Source organism: Schistocerca cancellata, chromosome 3, assembly GCF_023864275.1.
Source record: "Schistocerca cancellata isolate TAMUIC-IGC-003103 chromosome 3, iqSchCanc2.1, whole genome shotgun sequence".
Taxonomy (NCBI): domain Eukaryota; kingdom Metazoa; phylum Arthropoda; class Insecta; order Orthoptera; family Acrididae; genus Schistocerca; species Schistocerca cancellata.
The window spans coordinates 801,625,485-801,646,549 of record NC_064628.1 but is presented as its reverse complement, the minus strand read 5'-3'; the positions used below and the strand labels follow the sequence as shown (position 1 = coordinate 801,646,549).

At 43.2% G+C, this 21,065-nt stretch overlaps 1 protein-coding gene across 1 annotated transcript in view; it reads right to left on the bottom strand.

The window, feature by feature from the left end:
• LOC126176581 (uncharacterized) overlaps positions 1–21,065 on the bottom strand; it is a 124,783-nt gene that overhangs the window by 32,379 nt on the left and 71,339 nt on the right. Inside the window, exon 3 of the mRNA XM_049923743.1 lies at positions 4,208–4,350. Within this exon, the coding sequence (XP_049779700.1) occupies positions 4,208–4,350 (143 nt within the window). The remainder of the gene's footprint in view (positions 1–4,207; positions 4,351–21,065) is intronic.

Genomic DNA, 21,065 nt, shown 5'->3' with positions numbered 1-21,065 from the left:
AGAGGGTTTGTCACAGATTCACTTATGACACTCGTGTTATGCCAAGTCACCGATCTAACGTATGTTCGACACATTTTTTCAAATTTTTATTACGCTTCAAATTATATCTACCGTTATGAATATTTTATGACCACAGAGACTGTAATTTTCCCCTTTTCTTGTAACGGCTGATTACGTGGGTATAGTGATGCGCATCTGAAAGCGGGCTGCACTGTCAAATACCAGATCACAAGCCGAAGGCCACCGTCCCTCATAGTAACTATCACATATTGTCCCTGTTTTTTCTTCCATGGGACTCTTATCGTACTTTTTGCTAACTTCGTGTTTATAATATTGGATTCAGTAATGAAAGTGATGTTGTTGCGACTCTTTTAGCTTAACTTCGACGAGAATAAAAGTTCAAATTTAACGAGAATTGCTGATTATTCACGTTGAGTTATATTTTAACGGAAAGTCATGTTTGATTTATTGAGATTACGAAGATTATTTTTATCAAGTGATATATTTTTCGTTACAAGTTGCAAAGTCAGAGGAAGTGTTTACAACAAAAAATTTCTCTTTCTTTTTGGAAGAGACTGAGAGCATTTTGCATGACGGAAGAATTTTATCTACTGCAATTTTTTTAGTCGAATATAGCAGTTGTGTGCCAGTAGGTGGCGATTTAATGAATGCCGTGGAGAACGAAGATATTCTAAGTTTATCGCTGCTCAGAGTATCATTTTACTTTGCCTTCTCACGCTGTACAATCCGAACTTGCAAACAAATGGAAATTCGTGTTATAAGTCAAAGACGAAGAAATATCACAAAAGACTATGTACATTTGACCTACATAAAGAAGGATTAACACAGACTTAAGGACCACAAGAGCAATTACCTGAGAACCGTGGTTAATTTAGTAGTACAGATCATTCAGCGGGATCAGGAAACACCCAACTTCGTTTCTTCGACCATCAAGATCAAATTATTACTGTAATTGGATGTACAGTGGGGCGATATAAATTCTGCCGATGGGCTCAACTACAGATTCAGAGGGATGACACATTTATTAGTTTGTTTTTACTTACTGACGGGGCTACATTCACGAACCATGAAAATGTTAAACTGCACAAAATACATTACTGGGTCACTGAAAATCCATGTTGGCTGTGGAAAGTTGCACGCCAAAAACCGTGGTCAGTGAATGTATCGTGTGGGATTTTGAAGGACAGAATTGGCTAATGGTTCAAATGGCTCTGAGCACTATGGGACTCAACTGCTGTGGTCAGAAGTCCCCTAGAACTTAGAACTACTTAAACCTAACTAACCTAAGGACAGCACACAACACCCAGCCATCACGAGGCAGAGAAAATCCCTGACCCCGCCGGGAATCGAACCCGGGAAAAGGACAGAATTATTGGTCCCAATTTCATCGAAGGAAATCTTGATGGTAGGAAGAAACACCACATCCCTGTGAGAAATATTATGTCTGTTATTGGAAGAAATACCTTTAGGAATAAGGAACAGAATGAGGTATCAACACGATGGGCGTCCAGCACATTTTTCGCTGATGGCTATAAATGAGTTGCAGAGACAATTCCCAAATAGTTGGGTTTGGCGCGGAGATGTGTCGTGGCCAGCTCGTTCACCAGACTTGACATTGACATTTTTTCTTGTGGGGATTCATAAAAGACATTGTTTATAAAGATGTTTCAACTAAACCTGAAGATAGGTGAGAGAGAATTGTCAGAGCATGTGCTTCGATGAGTCCCAATGTGATAAGGAATACCACTCAATCCATGATAAGAACATTGCAGCACTGCATTGATACCAATGATTATCACTTCGGACGCCTTCTGTAAATGGACGTTCATGCCACTTTTGTGACCTTCGTTGACCTTCAAAGACCTTACTGTTACACATCACTGGATTTGTCTCGATAGCCGCTATGTAATATTTCTGGCTTATTCAACTATCATATTAGGCTCCAGGAAGCTATTCCCAGGGCAGTGGAGATGCAAGAAGCATAGAGATGACGCAATGATGGATGAGGTACCGGTGACAGATGTTAGATTCGGTACCATTCCCGTGAGAAAGACCGCCTGCATGATGCTGCCGCTCTGTGATTGGCTGCTGTGTTCGGCGGTAGGGCGCCAAAACGTTAAACTTTAGTTACTATTATTAATTAAACCTGTCATCCAAATTACTTCATTTTTTTTCAAATAAACGTCTCTCAACAGCCAGCTATCAATCAGTCATTTCAAAATTATTAACATCAAAGTATTACTAAAACAAAAGACTGACGATATTACTGCCGATGCACTTCGGTGGCGTTCGGGTCACGCCTTGCTGGCTTGGCGCGCGAAGTGTCTCGGGCAGTCCGGCTCTCCAGTTCTGACCGTTCCGGTAGACGGACATGTTGTCTGTTATAGCAGTATTTGTTTCATGCAATTTTATTTACTACAGTTCCGACCGTCGCTAGGTACAGACATGTTGTCTGTAATAGTAGTATCTGATTCATGTAATTTTATTCTCCAGTTCTGACGGTTCCAGTAGACAGACATGTTATCTGTGGCAGGATGTAGTTCATGTTATTTTAGCCAGATATAATGACTGAGGAAAGATATGTTCAATACGTTGTGGTCAAGAATAGTTTCTCGTGTCTATATCAATAAAAACGCGAGTTGCATCCCAAATGAGTTATATTTTATTCGTAGCAGCAGTTCCTTGTGAAGTTAATTTCAGCCTCAAGATAAAAGAATCCACGAATTGCGTGCTGTTTTCTGCGCTGGGGACATCATCATCATGAAGACAGGAGGTTAGTGAAGTATTCCACACAGGGCAGTGGAACCAATTAGGCACCTCACGTGTACTGCTTGCACAGTACAAATGTGCTCAGTGGCACGTGATCTGCAGTAATGCAGAGGAAGTAAAGAAGGATGAAAGTATTAACACTATCTCCCTTTTATTCTCACTTTTATACCAAACTGTTGTTGTTGTGGTCTTCAGTCCTGAGACTGGTTTGATGCAGCTCTCCATGCTACTCTATCCTGTGCAAGCTTCTTCATCTCCCAGTACCTACTGCAACCTACATTCTTCTGAATCTGCTTGGTGTATTCATCTCTTGGTCTCCCTCTACGATTTTTACCCTCCACGCTGCCCTCCAATACTAAATTGGTGATCCCTTGATGCCTCAGAACATGTCCTACCAACCGATCCCTTCTTCTCGTCAAGTTGTGCCACAAACTTCTCTTCTCCCCAATCCTATTCAATACTTCCTCATTAGTTATGTGATCTACCCATCTAATATTCAGCATTCTTCTGTAGCACCACATTTCGAAATCTTCTATTCTCTTCTTGTCCAAACTATTTATCGTCCATGTACATGGTTACACTCCACACAATACGTTCAGAAACGACTTCCTGACACTTAAATTTATACTCGATGTTAACAAATTTCTCGTCTTCAGAAACGCTTTCCTTCTACAGTCTACATTTTATATCCTCTCTACTTCGACCATCGTCAGTTATTTTGCTCCCCAAATAGCAAAACTCCTTTACTACTTTAAGTGTCTCATTTCCTAATCTAATACCCTCAGCATCACCCGACTTAATTCGACTACATTCCATTATCCTCGTTTTGCTTTTGTTGATGTTCATCTTATATCCTCCTTTCAAGACACTATCCATTCCGTTCAACTGCTCTTCCAAGTCCTTTGCTGTCTCTGACAGAATTACAATGTCATCGGCGAACCTCAAAGTTTTTACTACTTCTCCTTGGATTTTAATACCTACTCCGAATTTTTCTTTTGTTTCCTTCACTGCATGCTCAATATACAGATTAAGTACCAAACTATAGCATCCCATTTAAAAAAACAAAGTTGACCCTCATATCTCTGAAGCGAACCACTAGCAACGAGAAGCCATGGTCATATTATGGGCCCCATTGTCCCATTCACCATTTGTCCCACAAACTTTTCAGCTCCAATCATACTTTCGGAGTCATTCTCGGTGGCAATATTTAGTGACTCGTCCAGTATAATTTCAGGATTGAGTAGGTTAAACATATTTGGTATGTAGAGTGGTGCTAGTGTAGGATGTATTTCACAATAAGTGTGACTGGCGCAGGTAAGCGGTCTATCCCCTCTGCGCCGGCTAGCCCTGGCGGGCAGTGTGTTTCAGTTTGCAGGACCCCCCCCCCCTCTTCGTCCCATTCCACCGCCCCCGCCACCTGCTCCGGGCCGGCGCCGGCGTTAAGAATGGCGAGGTGGCGTCCTTTGTCACGCCCTGGCCTCGGCTGCCGCACGAGTGGATTGCCGCAGAGCCCGCCTGCGGGCTGGGGGCTGGTCCGCATAAACCAGCCGCCCCGGAACCCTTTCACGCAAGTGAGCCGCGTTAGTCACGGCCTGTTGTGCGACCAAGAACTTTTCCTTCCCCTCCCTCCGTCTCTGCAGCCGCTCCACCTGAGTCGTCCACGGGGACCAGCCAGTCACAGCCTCCGTAGCTGTTCACCCACAACACACGCCGCCCTGGCTTCAGAGAAGAAACCAGTAACGGGTATCACGTGCCACTGTGCATTCCACAGAGGGTCACGCATAACATGCGCACACCCGCAGCACTGTTACATAAGCTGGAGCTGGATATTTACAATCGGAGCAGATTGTTTAAATGATCTCTTCGCGCAAGATCTGCTGATATAATTGTAATTTGGGCGAAAACATACTTGCCTTGTGCTTACATCTACATCTACATCTACATCCATACTCCGCAAGCCACCTGACGGTGGTGGCGGAGGATACCTTGAGTACCTCTATCGGTTCTCCCTTCTATTCCAGTCTCGTATTGTTCGTGGAAAGAAGGATTGTCGGTATGCCTCCGTGTGGGCTCTAATCTCTCTGATTTTATCCTCATGGTCTCTTCGCGAGATGTAACGAGGAGGGAGAAATATAGTGCTTGACTCCTCGGTGAAGGTACGTTCTCGAAACTTCAACAAAAGCCCGTACCGAGCTACTGAGCGTCTCTCCTGCAGAGTCTTCCACTGTAGTTTATCTATCATCTGCGTAACGCTTTCGCGATTACTAAATGATCCTGTAACGAAGCGCGCTGCTCTCCGTTGGATCTTCTCTATCTCTCCTATCAACCCTATTTGGTACGGATCCCACACTGAGCAGTATTCAAGCAGTGGGCGAACAAGTATACTGTAACCTACTTCTTTTGTTTTCGGATTGCATTTCCTTAGGATTCTTCCAATGAATCTCAGTCTGCCATCTTCTTTACCGACTATCAACTTTATATGATCATTCCATTTTAAATCACTCCTAATGCGTACTCCCAGATAATTTACGGAATTAACTGCCTCCAGTTGCTGACCTGCTATATTGTAGATAAACGATAAGGGATCTTTCTTTCTATGTATTCGCAGCACATTACACTTGCCATTCCCTGCACCATGCGTCAATTCGCTGCAGATCCTCCTGCATTTCAGTACAATTTTCCATTGTTACAACCTCTCGACATACCACAGCATTATCCGCAAAAAGCCTCAGTGAACTTCCGATGTTATCCACAAAGTCATTTATATATATTGTGAATATCAACGGTCCTACGACACTCCCCTGAGGCACACCTGAAATCACTCTTACTTCGGAAGACTTCTCTCCATTGAGAATTGCATTTAATTAATTTTTTCGCCAGATGCACAGTTATGAGGAAATACGTAGACTACCGTTGCACTCTCCAACATCCAACGAGAGAAACGAACACTTAAATCTTTCATTATTGCAATGATCATTTTTCCCTACTGTAATATCCTTACTAAAAAAAATTATTTTCCGTGCGTGTGCATCAGCATTTGTATCGAAATCAATGATCAGCCAGAAAATTATGACCGCCTACCTAATAACCGGTATGTTCACCTTTGTCACGAATGACAGCGGCGACGCATAGTGTCATGGAAGCAACGAGGCCTTGGTAGATCGCTGGAGGAAGTTGGCAACAAATCTGCGACCCACAAGCTACGTGATCCCCATTAATTCCGAGGAGGAGGGCGATGAGCCCTGACGCCATATTCAATCACATCCCAGATGTGTTGCCGGCCGGAGTGGCCGAGCGGTTCTAGGCGCTACAGTCTGGAACCGCGCGACCTCTACGGTCGCAGGTTCGAATCCTGCTTCGGGCATGGATGTGTGTGATGTCCTTAGGTTAGTTAGGTTTAAGTAGTTCTAAGTTCTAGGGGACTGATGACCTCAGATGTTAAGTCCCATAGTGGTCAGAGCCATTTGATTTTGTACGGTGTTGCACAAGTGCGGTTATGCCAATGTGACAACACTGTTAACGTCTAAGGCTAAATTTATTTCGAAACACCGGAAGTGCGAGTATTAGTTGAGGACCAATTGGATGAAAATCAGTGTGGGTTTAGGCCTCTTAGAGGTTGTCAGGACCAGATCTTTAGCTTACGGCAAATAATGGAGAAGTGTTGTGAGTGGAACAGGGAACTGTATCTATGCTTTATAGATCTAGAAAAGGCATATGACCGGGTTCCTAGGAGGAAGTTATTGTCTGTTCTACGAGATTATGGAATAGGAGGCAAACTTTTGCAAGCAATTGAAGGTCTTTACATGGATAGTCAGGCAGCAGTTAGAGTTGACGGTAAATTGAGTTCATGGTTCAGAGTAGTTTCAGGGGTAAGACAAGGCTGCAACCTGTCTCCATTGTTGTTCATATTATTTATGGATCATATGTTGAAAACAATAGACTAGCTGTGTGAGATCAAGATATGTGAACACAACATAAGCAGTCTCGCATATGCGAATGACTTAGTTGTGATGGCAGATTCGATTGAAAGTTTGCAAAGTAATATTTCAGAGATAGATCAGAAATGTAAGGACTATGGTATGAAGATTAACATCTCCAAAACGAAAGTAATGGCAGTGGGAAAGAGATATAAACGGATTGAGTGCCAAATAGGAGGAACAAAGTTAGTACAGGTAGATAGTTTCAAGTACTTAGGACGTATATTCTCACAGGATGGCAACATCGTGAAAGAACTGGAAGCGAGGTGTAGCAAAGCTAATGCAGTGAGCGCTCAGCTACGATCTACTCTCTTCTGCAAGAAGGAAGTCAGTACCAAGACTAAGTTATCTGTGCACCGTTCAATCATTCGACCAACTTTGTTGTATGGGAGCGAAAGCTGGGTGGATTCAGGTTACCTTATCAACAAGGTTGAGGTTTCGGATATGGAAGTAGCTAGGATGATTGCAGGTACTAGTAGATGGGAACAATGGCAGGAGGGTGTCCACAATGAGGAAATCAAAGAAAAACTGGGAATGAACTTTATAGATGTAGCAGTCAGGGCGAACAGGCTTAGATGGTGGGGTCATGTTACACGCATGGGAGAAGCAAGGTTACCCAGGATACTCATGGATTCAGCAGTAGAGGGTAGGAGGAGTCGGGGCAGACCGAGGAGAAGGTACCTGGATTCGGTTAAGAATGATTTTGAAGTAATAGGTTTAACATCAGAAGAGGCACCAATGTTAGCACTGAATAGGGGATCATGGAGGAATTTTATAAGGGGGCTATGCTCCAGACTGAACGCTGAAAGGCATAATCAGTCTTAAATGATGATGATGATGATGATGATGATGATGACACCGCAAGTAAGCCATACCTGACGAAGTGGTAAACTGCCCTCGTTTGATTTTATCATCACTCAAGATATCTAATTACTCGTAAATACCGTTTCGACAAGAAGTGTATTGGTCGTGACTCGCCAATACCATGGCCTTTCAGGTACCCCGATTTGAACTTTTTTTAAAAGCTTTGCTGTGTTCCAGCGGTGTTGATAGTGGCGATGAACTCCAGGGACGCACCGAGGATGCCAGTCAGTGCATTCAGAACGCTCCTGGGATTTTTTAACGTATGGCCGTACCTGTAATGACGAGGAGACGCGCTGAAAGCTCCGTCACATGACTGGTGGGTATGGAATACTTGTAATGCGTTTGTTCTCAAGCGCCTGCCTGCAGTTTGGATTCTCACCGATTTCGCTGTAACGTGTTCATGTATTCATTCGTAACAGTTGGTTTAAGGAAAACCATTCGATTCCTTGGCTACATTTATCAGGATTATTTGCTTGCTTCATTCCCCTATACCCGCCCTTTTCGTTTGTACCTAAAAGAGTGAAACATCCTGTATATCTGTTTTGGCGAACGGCTGCACCACATAACAGCCGCCTTTCAGTACCTCTTATTTCGAAAGGTCGTTGAGGAATTGGCTTAGAACAGAAAGTGCGTTGTAGTTGTTTACAGTGAGGCCATAAAGACTAAGACTTCTTCCTGAAAGACCTTCTGAAATGATGGCTCAAATGGCTCTGAGCACTATGGGACTCAACATATTAGGTCATAAGTCCCCTAGAACTTGGAACTACTTAAACCTAACTAACCTAAGGACATCACACACACCCATGCCCGAGGCAGGATTCGAACCTGCGACCGTAGCAGTCCCGCGGTTCCGGACTGCAGCGCCAGAACCGTTAGACCACCGCGGCCGGCTTCTGAGATGAAATAACAGTCATTTCTAGGAAAGCTGGTGACTGGAGAACAGTGCAGCTCCTAGTCCAGTAGATAAATCTTGCGTCTTTTGTATAGTCTCAAACACTTGTGTTACACAACTCTTTCACAAAGCAGCAGTAGAAAGGCGGCAAGCTGCAATTGAAACTAAATGAATAATACTGGTTGTCAACCCAGAACCAAGTGGAGCACATTTTCATGCCAGACATACAAAGTAACAGTAAAGGAACACTTCAAATTAATAATCGTATTGCGATTCAGTTGCTGTGGCTGTAGTACGTATTTCGAGGATCGTCTGTAGTTTGCCTTGATAGCTGAAGTGCCCAGTTGAAGCCGAATGGAAGCCGGTAATGACAGATGCAAAATAACTGTACAGTGCTCCGACGGGCCGCCAGAATTTGCCTTCCGCTACTTTTTGCTGATATCGGCGTTGCCAAACACGACAACCCCTACTACCGGCAATTGCAATATCGCAGCTTTAATCTTCTGCGCTGTTTCCACGTCACGGACGCTGGTGGTAGTTTAGAATTTTCGGTTCCAGATTGCAGCAAATTAAAACTGTCGTGCACACTGTCCTGTCGGAAATACTGTGCTCTGTGCTCAGTAGATGGGCAAAATAATGTATAAACATTTGTATAATCACTTCGTTATCCTACCTTAGTAATACGACGTTTGGGACTTTAGTAGTAGAAACTATTTACTTATAGCTGATACAGAATAGACACCTATTTCCGAGCATTATTGCCCTCCGATAGTCAAGCCGGCCGCTGTGGCAGAGCGGTTCTAGGCGCTTCAGTCCGGAACCAAGCTGCTGCAACGGTCGCAGGTTCGAATCCTGTCTCGGGCATGGATGTATGTGATGTCCTTAGGTTAGTTCTAACTTCTAGGGGACTGATGACCTCAGATGTTCAGTCCCATAGTGCACAGAGCCACTTGTAAGTGACGCCAGATTTCAGGAACTACTGTATGGATTTTGATAATGTTTTCACTAATGTATAGACTGATTCACGGGAAAGGTTTATGAACATAATTTATTACCACTACGCCGGACAAGTCATCCGGTCACAGATATCTGGTGGCTATAATTAAAGTGCAGCTACTCATAGAGGTACAGCGTGGGCTGCAATTACCGTATGAAAGCGAAACTTGAATGCAAGAAATATGTATAGAAATATTTCCATATGTAATGCATTAGCAACTGAACGTGGGCAGAAAAGGTAAAAAAAGTGAGAAAGGCATAATGTTGATTTCATTACTAACCGCCTTTTACACAACTTGTTCAACGTAGGCACCGAAGACGTCGATGAGATGCTGTATAGCGCCAGACTTGCACCTGGTGGCCAAAATGGACGTCCAACCTTCGTCACCTTCACCAACTTTTGACTAGTTTAAGATTTTTGTAATTGCTCTTCATCCACACGAATAGGAACATTGCCGAAAAAGAAACCAACGCATTTTCTTGACTTCGTTAAGTACCGACATAAAAGCAACAATTTTTTAAATGGAGCTCTGGTACTTCTTGCCGAATAATAGCAGATCTGCGTGAAACAAATTACCTGTCATAACAGTCTTCAAGGTCTGATAAGAAATTACGAAGTAATAATGTATGGAATACTAGCGATCCGCCCTGGCTGCCAAATGGTGTATCGGGTGGTTATAATTAACGTGCAGCTACTCACTGAGGCCAAGCGTGGGTTATAATTATCGTATGGCCGCGAAACTTGGTTGATCTGCTAATGTGTTAATGCAGAACCGATTTAAGCTGGAAAAAAATTAGTCCCAAATTTGACCAACAGGTACAAATCTGGCGCTGTACAGCATCTCATCGACGTCTTCGTTGCTTAATGATGATGATGAAGTCCCATACTCCGCTTCTGAGCACGGGGTCCCGGGTTTGATTCCCGGCGGGGTCAGGGATTTTCACCTGCCTCGAGATGACTGAGTGTTGTTGTGTCGTCTTCATCATCATCATCATTCATCCCCATTACGCTCGGAGGAAGGCAATGTCAAACCACCTCCACTAGGACCTTGCCTAGCACGACGGTGCGGGTCTCCCGCATCGTTCCCCTACGCTGTGACAAGGAGTATGGGACTTCATCATCATCATCATCATCATCATCATCATCAAGCACCGAAGACATTGATGAGATGCTGTACAGCGCCAGATTTGCATCTGGTGGCCAAAATTAGGACTAATTTTTTCCAGCTTAAATCGGTTCTGCATTAACACATTAGCAGATCAACCACGCTGGGCCTCAATGAGTAGCTGCACGTTAATTACAACCACCCGATACACCCTTTGGCAGCCAGGGAGGATCGCCAGTATTCAGTACATTATTACTCCGTAATTTCTTATCAGACATTGAAGACAGTTATGACAGGTAATTTGTTTCACACACGTCTGCTATTATGCTGCAAGAAACACCAGAGATCCGTTTACAAAATTGTTGCTTTTATGTCGGCACTTAACGAACTCGAGAAACTGCGTTGGTCTTTTTTTCGGCAATCTTCCTATTCGTGTGGATGAAGAGAGGTTAGAAATACCTTAGAATAGTCAAAGGTTGGTGAAGGTAAGGAAGGTTGGACGTCTATCGTTTAAACATTGTTTACATACTGCAGGGTGCGCAACTTTTATTTAGTCCTGCACGAGGGAGACACGGCCAACGAAAGGCACGCAGCGGTGGCGCCGGCCGAAGCCGCCGGCAGTCGGCTGCCTGCCTCGTCTGAATACGCCACTCTGGCGGCAGCGGTGGCCGCCTTGACAGATTGCTGCGTCGCAGAATGGAGCGGACGTAACGGCGCAGCGGCCAAATTGAAATAACTCGCCGGCTGGGCTGACAGCTGGCGACCCGCCGCAAAGGCCGTGAGACAATCGCGCCGCAGAAGACTGCGCGGACTCTGCAATATTTCCGAGACGTTTCTCAGCGGCTGTCTCAACCCCCACACTTCTTCCGTCCGTTCCTTCACCTCCCCTTCCCCTCCCGGTCATTCTATACATCTATGTTACTAAAGGACAAAAATAGTCATCCAAGCTCAATAAATGATGTGTGATGTACTATGGGCGTAATTGGATTTACGCCCTTTTACTGTCAAAGTACTAAATCGATACCTCCATATTTGAATTACCCACCCTGAAAATTTCAGCTCGATATCTTTAGTGTAGGGTAAGCAATCATCTTAAGAAGGCAGTTAATAACAGGCAGTTGTGTCTTGTTTACTGGGTATTGGTTATTGTATCCACTCTGAGCTGCGTTGCGTGTTAACTTGTGTGATATAATGTGTGAAGTGAATGGTAAATGAGTCAGAAAATGACTTTACAAACAAAATGAGTACCGAGCGAGGTGGCGCAGTGGTTAGCACACTGGACTCGCATTCGGGATGACGACGGTTCAATCCCGTCTCCAGCCGTCCTGATTTAGGTTTTCCGTGATTTCCCTAAATCGCTTCAGGCAAATGCCGGGATGGTTCCTTTGAAAGGGCACGGCCGATTTCCTTCCCCATCTTTCCCTCACCCGAGCTTGCGCTCCGTCTCTAATGACCTCGTTGTCGACGGGACTTTAAACACTAATATCCTCCTCCTCCAAACAAAATGAAATCAGTGTGACCGGAATTTCGGCGTTTATGGAAGAAAGTTGAAGAAGAGGGAAACTGTACATTCAAAAGAAGAGTATGTGATAATCCTTAAACAATGCAGGGAGAAACCAGAGCCATTTCAAGTCATCGATGGAAGTGAGCTTATTAAAAATTGGAAGAAAAGTTTAATGGGCTTCTTCTCATCAAAACCACAGGGGACATTTCCTTTCCAGTTGCAGTAGTATGTGAGGATGCACTTTGGCAGTGATGGCACAATCGGTGCTTCAAAATCATATTGGAAGGTCTTTACATCATTTCAGTTCATTAAGAAATCAACAAGACTACCTGAAGATATTTCGTTTTTGTCATTAACAGAGAAACCAACTGTAGCAGCAGCAGCAAGGTTGAAGGACATTGAAGACCTGTTACGCTTTCTTCCTGGTACAGTAAAAGGCTGGTATGAAGAACTTCTAGACAGACTAAACAGTGAAGAAGCTACTGATCCTGAACAGGAACATAAACTATAATGGCCATGAACATATATTTTTTTGTTAATATACAGTTTAACTGGATAACAAAATGATAAAAGCAATTTTCAACTAAATTCTCATGATATTTTGTAGAGGTATCATGGTTTGGTGGGTAAAAGGAGTAAACCATTCATCATATTTTGGATTATATATCACAAATGAAGAAATATATTCAGTTGTAAGGAATGATTCTGTATGTTTAAAGTATGGTCTAAGATAGAATTATTACATCACTGAAATATAACTGTTTATCAATAAGATATAAACACACAAATCTTCAACTCACTTTCAGTGAAAATGCACTTTTAGGACTTACGCCCATAGTCCATCAAACTCCTCAATCTATCATTTCCTGTTTAAGGGCTTCCAAGGTGTGCGCAGCCGGTATATCCAAAATGGTGGATCTTCCTTATGTCGTTAGGAAAAGACAATTGAATTGTCTGTGCGTGCTTTAAATCTACTTTCGGCATTGATGAGATCCTAAAAACTATTTTTGTGCACAGCCAGAAAGCCATGGAGAACATGTTGACCATAATTTCCAGTCGAAAAGTCTATATTACTTTTGTGCTCATTGAAAGAAAATGTTCCCACACTACGTGATAAAAGTATCTCGACACCCCTACAAACATACGTTTTTCATATTACGTGCCAGGTAATCCATATAGATGTCCTCAGTACTCATTAGACATCGTGAGAGAGCAAAATGGGGCGCTCCAAGAAATTCCCGGACTTCGAACGTGGCAGGTGATTGGATGTCAATTGGGTCATATTTTTGTACGCGAGATTTCCGCTCTCCGAAGCATCCCTAGGTCCACCGTTTCTGATGTTATTGTGAAGTTAAAACGTGAAGGGACACATACACCACAAAATCGTCTGTTCACTGACAGACAGAGCCGACAGTTGAAGAGGGTCGTCATGTATAATAGGCAGACATCTATCCAGACCATCACATAGGAATTCCAATCTGTATCAGGATCCACTACAAGCACTATGATAGTTAGGGGGAGGTGAGAAAACTTGGATTTCATGGTCAAGCGGCTGCTCATAAGCCACACAACACGCCGGTAAATGCCAAACGACGCCTCGCTTAGTGTAAGGAGCGTAAACATTGGACGACTGAACAGTGGAAAAACGTTGTGTGGAGTGATGAATCACGATATACAATGTGGCGATCCGATGGCAGGGTGTGAGTATGGCGAATGCCCGGCGAACATCATCTGCCAGCACTTGTACGTCAACAGAGAAATAGGAAGGCGGTGGTGTTATAGTGTGGTCATGTTTTTCATGGAAGGGGTTGCAGCCCTTGTTGTTTTGCGCGGCGCTATCGTAGCACCTTGATGTGTTAAGCACCTTCTTCCTTCCCACTGTTAAGGAGCAATTCGGGGATGGCGATTGCATCTTCCAGCACGATCGACAACGTGTTCATAATGCACTTGCTGTGGCAGAGTGGTTACACGACAATAACATCCATGTAATGTGGCCTGCACAGACTCATGACCTAAATCCTACAGGACACCTTTCGGATGTTTTGGAACGCCGACTTCGTGCAAGGCCTCACCGACCGACGTTGATACCTCTCCTCCGTGCAGCACGCCTTGAAGAATGGGCTGCCATTCCCCATGAAACCTTCCAGCACCTGACTGAACGTACATGTGGAAGAGTGGAAGGTGTCATCAGGAATAAGGGTGGACCAACACCATATTGAATTCCAGCATTACCAATGGAGGGCGCCACGATCTTTTAAGTCCTTTTTAGGCAGGTTTCCTGGTACTTTTGATCACATAGTGTACTTGCTACTTACTCAGAGGGGATCAGCAACTATGACTGTAATTAAAAGTTTTACGTTTTCACTTATTGACATATAGTTTAAAATTCCCGCACAAAATGTAATACTATCCTAATGATAAAAGTAATATCCCTATCGGAAATAGCACTGTCAACAGCTCAGAGGTGGACTCTATGGGAAGTTCCAAGTATGATGGTTCATCGGCCTGAGTAATCACAAAAATTTAGTTGCTCACCTTAAAAGCGGAAAAAGATGTCGCCACTTACCACGCGATTTTTTCAACATTATGGGCAGCACAAAACAAATCTAAGCAATGCAGGATGGTGTACAGTCCTCGCGAGTTCACTTCCTACTTTTACCGAAAACGCATTCAAGTTCCAATGTTTCAAATGGCTCTAAGCACTATGGACTTAACATCTGAGGTCATCAGACCTCTAGACGTAGAATTACTTAAACCTAACTAACTTAAGGACATCACACACATCCACGCCCGAGGCAGGATTCTAACCTGCGACCATAGCAGCAGCGTGGTTCCGGACTGAAGCGCCTAGAACCGCTCGCCCACACCGGCAGGCGTCTAGTGTCCGGTCGATATGGTTACGAGCCCAGCAGAGATGCTGCAGGCGATGTCGTGCTGTAGCAAAGGAACTTGCGTTGGTCGTCTTCTGCCATAGCCGAACACCAATTTAACAGCACTGTCCTAAAGGATGCGTTCATCGTACGTCACACATTGATTTCTGCAGTATTTCATGCAATGTTGCTTGCCTGTTTTCAGAGACAAGTCTACGCAAACCACAGTTCTCTATCGTTAAGTCAAGCCCCCCGAGCACTGAGTTGTCCGTGGTGAGAGGTAATACCTGAAATTCGTTATCCTCGGCAAACTCTTGACATTGTGGATTTCGGAATATTCAGTTCCCTAACGATTTCCCAAATGGAATGTCCATGTAGTCTAGCTTCAACTACGATTTCACATTCAAAGCCTGTTAGCTGACGTCGTGCGACCATATTCACGTCGGCAAACTTTTGTACACGAATCACCAGAGTACAAATGATAACTCCGACAATGCACTGCTCTTTTAAACCTTGTGTACGTGATACTACGGCCATCTCTACATGTGCATGTCGCTATCACATGACTTCTCTCACCTCAGTGTATAATAACAATAGAGTTTCATTTGGAAAAGGGGACACCTGTACCTCAGTGGTTAATAATGTTACGATAAAACTCCGTTCGCTGTCTCACGCATCTGTAGCGGCTACTCATCAAAGTGTATCAAAAAATATTTACTACTAAAAACAGTCTTGATCACGATTTATTTATCAAGGTGACTGGTTTCGACCACTGCTGTGGTCATCTTCAGACCTACAAGTTGTATACAAAGCTTTAATTAGAGGGCTACATACATGAAAGAAAATGCATAAAGTTATAAAGCTATAAAACGATGAATTACCATTGAGTAGGAACCTCTTTCTGTTGGAGAATCACTACTTGAGAAATCAGTGCACGTCTTACTATATATAATGGAGGCTCCACCCACTTCTGACTGCGTGATGTCATTACTAACCACTGAGTTATAAGTCGAATTACAATTTAAAATTTCTTAGTTAAAAGAACATTGTCAACAATTAAAAATAAATACACACTAAACTTAGCTTACTAAACAGCTATTGTCAATTAAGAAGCGTTAAAAATATTTAAATATGTAGGAAAAATGAACTTCGGTTTGGCCGTACATGGGTTGCCCTCTCAAGGCCTGTTAGTGAACCATTTGGAACCACTGGTTGCCATGGCGAAGTTGGACGCCGTTGCTAATATGAGGCAGCAGGCTTCTTTCCACTGAAGTTGTTGTAAAGTCGATAGTCGGACTAGTGGTTGCCATGGCGAGGACAAACGCCAGTGAAAAGATGTGGCAGCAGGCTTCTTTCCAACGAAGTTGTTACGAAAGTGGAATGGCGAAGACTGTCACGTCAGACGATGTATTACTGAGCAGCAACATGTCTTTATTGAAAGGATTTTCAATGAGTAAACTGCAGTAATCTGTAGCTGACATGTATACTACATGCTGCACGAAAACGATACGAAGTAGTTGTCCGTATATATGAAATATTGTCTATGAAGTTGGAATGTAAATTACATGTGACAATTATTAAAAGGCATTGCTATTCCTTAAGTTATATACCAGTCTTATAATAAAATAAAAGTAATGAAAATGGAAGGAATTTAAAATTATAAAATTATGAGCCATAGTGTCAAAAATAAAAGGATGTGAATTAGCAATATGCAGTCTAAAAGCATATAAGCAAAAATTATAAAAGAGCTAGTCAGTCATAAAATAATTGTAGGTGAAATAAAATTACAATGTAAAGATAAAATATTTCCTAAAAGTCTTAATAATTTAAAAAAGAAAAAGGACAGAAGAGTAAACATTCTAAAGCAGATCATCGAAAAGCTCAAAGAAATGTTTGTCTTTGAACTGAAGTTGTTCGTTTAAAACAGATAATGGATTACTTTTGTGAAGTGAAAAGATTTCAATTTCTTCTAAAGTATTTAGCAGTGGTCCTTTCGGCACAGTATGTAATATTTTCAAATTGTTAGAAATGCAACCCTCAGAATGATTGTATCCATCAAGATGTTGACCAAATATTGATTTGGTACGTGCAGTACCAGTAGTATGTTCTTCGAAACGTGTTAGAAAGTTACGGCAAGATTGTCCAATACTCTGTTTCTCACAGTAATTAAATATTATTATGCAAACACCTGACGTTTGGTATATTTTTGAGTCCCCAGTTGTGTGTTTCAGTTTCATCTGTCGGGAGTTATTAGTTTTAAATGCAATTGTCACGCTTGTGCTCTTAAATAATTTATTTATTTTATTTGAAATAGGTCCCATGTATGCCATTTTTGTAAATCTCTTCTTGGAATTTATAACAGCATCATTTGTTTCTTGTAATTTTTGATATAACAGATCAACCTGATGGGAATTATAATTGTTAGCAACTGCTATCTGTTTTAATGTATCAATTTACTTTTGGATTGCATCAGGTTGGAGAGGTAATTTCAGTATCCTATGTATCATAGTTTTAAAAAATGCCATTTTATATCTTAATGGATGGCATGATGTAGCATTTATTATTACGTCGGTTGATGTGGGTTTTCTATAAATCGAAATATTATGTTTCCCATTCTTATTTGTAATTGTGAGGTCCAGGAAATTAATACTATTGTTACTTTCGTGTTCTACTGTAAATACAAGTTTTGGATGTCAATTATTTAAGTTTCTAGCGAAAGCATAAATTTCTTCCTTAGAGCCGTTATATAATAGCAATGTGTCGTCAACATATCTTTTGTAGTATACAATTTTATTTGTTATTTCTGGATTATTTTTGAAAAATTGAATTTCAACATAATTGACGAAGATAACTGCTATAGTGCTAGCCAGGGAATTCCCCATTGCAAGTCCATATTTCTGTATGTATATTTTATTATTAAATGAAAAATAATTAAAATCTAGAGTAATTCTTAACAGTTCGATGAATTCTACTATTTCTTCGGGGCTCATGATTTTGTGATACGTTAAGTTATCATTAATAATAGAGACAACTACTTCGTATCGTATTTGTGCAGCACGTAGTATACATGTCAGCTACAGATTATTGCAGCTTACTCATTGAAAATCGTTTCAATAAAGACATGTTGCTGCTCAATAATACATCGTCTGACGTGACAGTCTTCGCCATTCCACTTTCGCATCAACTTCGTTGGAAAGAAGCCTGCTGCCACATCTGTGCACTGGCGTTTGTCCTCACCATGGCAACCACTAGTTCGACTATCGACTTTACAACAACTTCAGTGGAAAGAAGCCTGCTGCCTCATATTTGCAACGGCGTCCAACTTCGCCATGGCAACCAGTGGTTCCAAATGGTTCACTAACAGGCCTTGAGAGGGCAACCCATGTACGGCCAAACCGAAGTTCATTTTTCCTACATATTTGAATATTTTTAACGCTTTTTAATTGACAATAGCTGTTTAGTAAGATAAGTTTAGTGTGTATTTATTTTTAACTCTTGACAATGTTCTTTTAACTAAGAAATTTCAAATTGTAATTCGTCTTATAACTCATTGGTTAGTAATGACATCACCCAGTCAGAAGTGGGTGGAGCCTCCATTATATATAGTAAGACGTGCACTGGTTTCTCCAATAGCGATTCTCCAACAGAAAGAGGTTCCTACTCAATGGTAATTCATCGTTTTATAGCTTTATAACTTTATGTATTTTCTTCCATGTATGTAGCCCTCTAATTAAAGCTTTGTATACAACTTGTAGGTCTGAAGATGACCACAGTAGTAGTCGAAACCGATCACCTTGATAAATAAATCGAGATCAACACTGTTTTTAATAGTAAATATTTGTAAGACATTGATCACTGCCTTTCCCGTAATGTATTCAAAAGTATCAAAAAATGTCAACAGTTAAATAAACACCTCATCCTATACCTGTGTGGAATTCTGGGCAACGTTTTGTAATCCGAGACCTAGTGCGCCAGCAGTTTGAAATATCTTCGCGCGCTATTCAGCAGCAGTTTTCGGAGCCTGTGGCTGAAAAGCCATCGGCACATATTCCGAGGCAGCTAATGTTGACATGTACGCAGACGGATATCCCATGTCAAGAGACTCAGCGCGGTCGGCATACGCTACGAATTGGTTCACATGATTTTGCGCCCTCAGCGCTTTCCAGCGGCAGTTGTCGGCTTTTTTTGGTTCGAAAACCACACAGTTTGTCCACGAAAAGGGACGTGCGTAGAATTCCTACATTAGCTCTGTTAAACTGCACTATTTCTTTCGTGACTACATACTACCCATGTTGTTCTGTCTGTGGTATGCATAAATATAAGCTTCAGTATCCATGAACGTGTAATAAGACAAATATCAAAGAGACATGTCCATTCAGGAAGGACATCAGCTTATCAAAGTCCACCAAATCGAACGAACTCACTTCTGGCACAGAGCGCACTTATATTTACGTTACAAAAAAATGGTTCAAATGGCTCTGAGCACTATGGGACTTACCTGCTGAGGTCATCAGTCCCCTAGATCGTAAAACTACTTAAAGCTAACTAACCTAAGGACATCACACACATCCATGCCCGAAGCAGGATTCGAACCTGCGACCGTAGCGGTCGCGCGGTTCCAGACTGTAGCATCTAGAACCGCTCGGCCACTCCGGCCGGCTCAAAAATTACAGAAATTATTTCTATTAATTTCGCAGGAAACTCCTACAACCTTTTAGAATACGAGAAGGTGGGACAAAAATTGGATACAGCCTGAGGTGAACATTCTTCCGATGAACCCTCTTCTCCCGGTTGTGGTGCCTCAGCCACCTATGCTGTGCTGGAACTCAGCTTCTGTCGTATTCTTTCTTACCATCTTCTAAAGGCTTCAACGAATGGTTGTTTACATTTAAATGTGACAAATCCTAACAATAACGTCCCGTTCTCGTGAATTTTTATGGGTCGTTGGCTTAAAACAGTTTACCCTCGCTACATGTGAGTTATGACACGAAAATAACTACACTCCTGGAAATGGAAAAAGGAACACATTGACACCGGTGTGTCAGACCCACCATACTTGCTCCGGACACTGCGAGAGGGCTGTACAAGCAATGATCACACGCACGGCACAGCGGACACACCAGGAACCGCGGTGTTGGCCGTCGAATGGCGCTAGCTGCGCAGCATTTGTGCACCGCCGCCGTCAGTGTCAGCCAGTTTGCCGTGGCATACGGAGCTCCATCGCAGTCTTTAACACTGGTAGCATGCCGCGACAGCGTGGACGTGCACCGTATGTGCAGTTGACGGACTTTGAGCGAGGGCGTATAGTGGGCATGCGGGAGGCCGGGTGGACGTACCGCCAAATTGCTCAACACGTGGGGCGTGAGGTCTCCACAGTACATCGATGTTGTCGCCAGTGGTCGGCGGAAAGTGCACGTGCCCGTCGACCTGGGACCGGACCGCAGCGACGCACGGATGCACGCCAAAACCGTAGGATCCTACGCAGTGGCGTAGGGGACCGCACCGCCACTTCCCAGCAAATTAGGGACACTGTTGCTCCTGGGGTATCGGCGAGGACCATTCGCAACCGTCTCCATGAAGCTGGGCTACGGTCCCGCACACCGTTAGGCCGTCTTCCGCTCACGCCCCAACATCGTGCAGCCCGCCTCCAGTGGTGTCGCGACAGGCGTGAATGGAGGGACGAATGGAGACGTGTCGTCTTCAGCGACGAGAGTCGCTTCTGCCTTGGTGCCAATGATGGTCGTATGCGTGTTTGGCGCCGTGCAGGTGAGCGCCACAATCAGGACTGCATACGACCGAGGCACACAGGGCCAAAACCCGGCATCATGGTGTGGGGAGCGATCTCCTACACTGGCCGTACACCACTGGTGATCGTCGAGGGGACACTGAATAGTGCACGGTACATCCAAACCGTCATCGAACCCATCGTTCTACCATTCCTAGACCGGCAAGGGAACTTGCTGTTCCAACAGGACAATGCACGTCCGCATGTATCCCGTGCCACCCAACGTGCTCTAGAAGGTGTAAGTCAACTATCGTGGCCAGCAAGATCTCCGGATCTGTCCC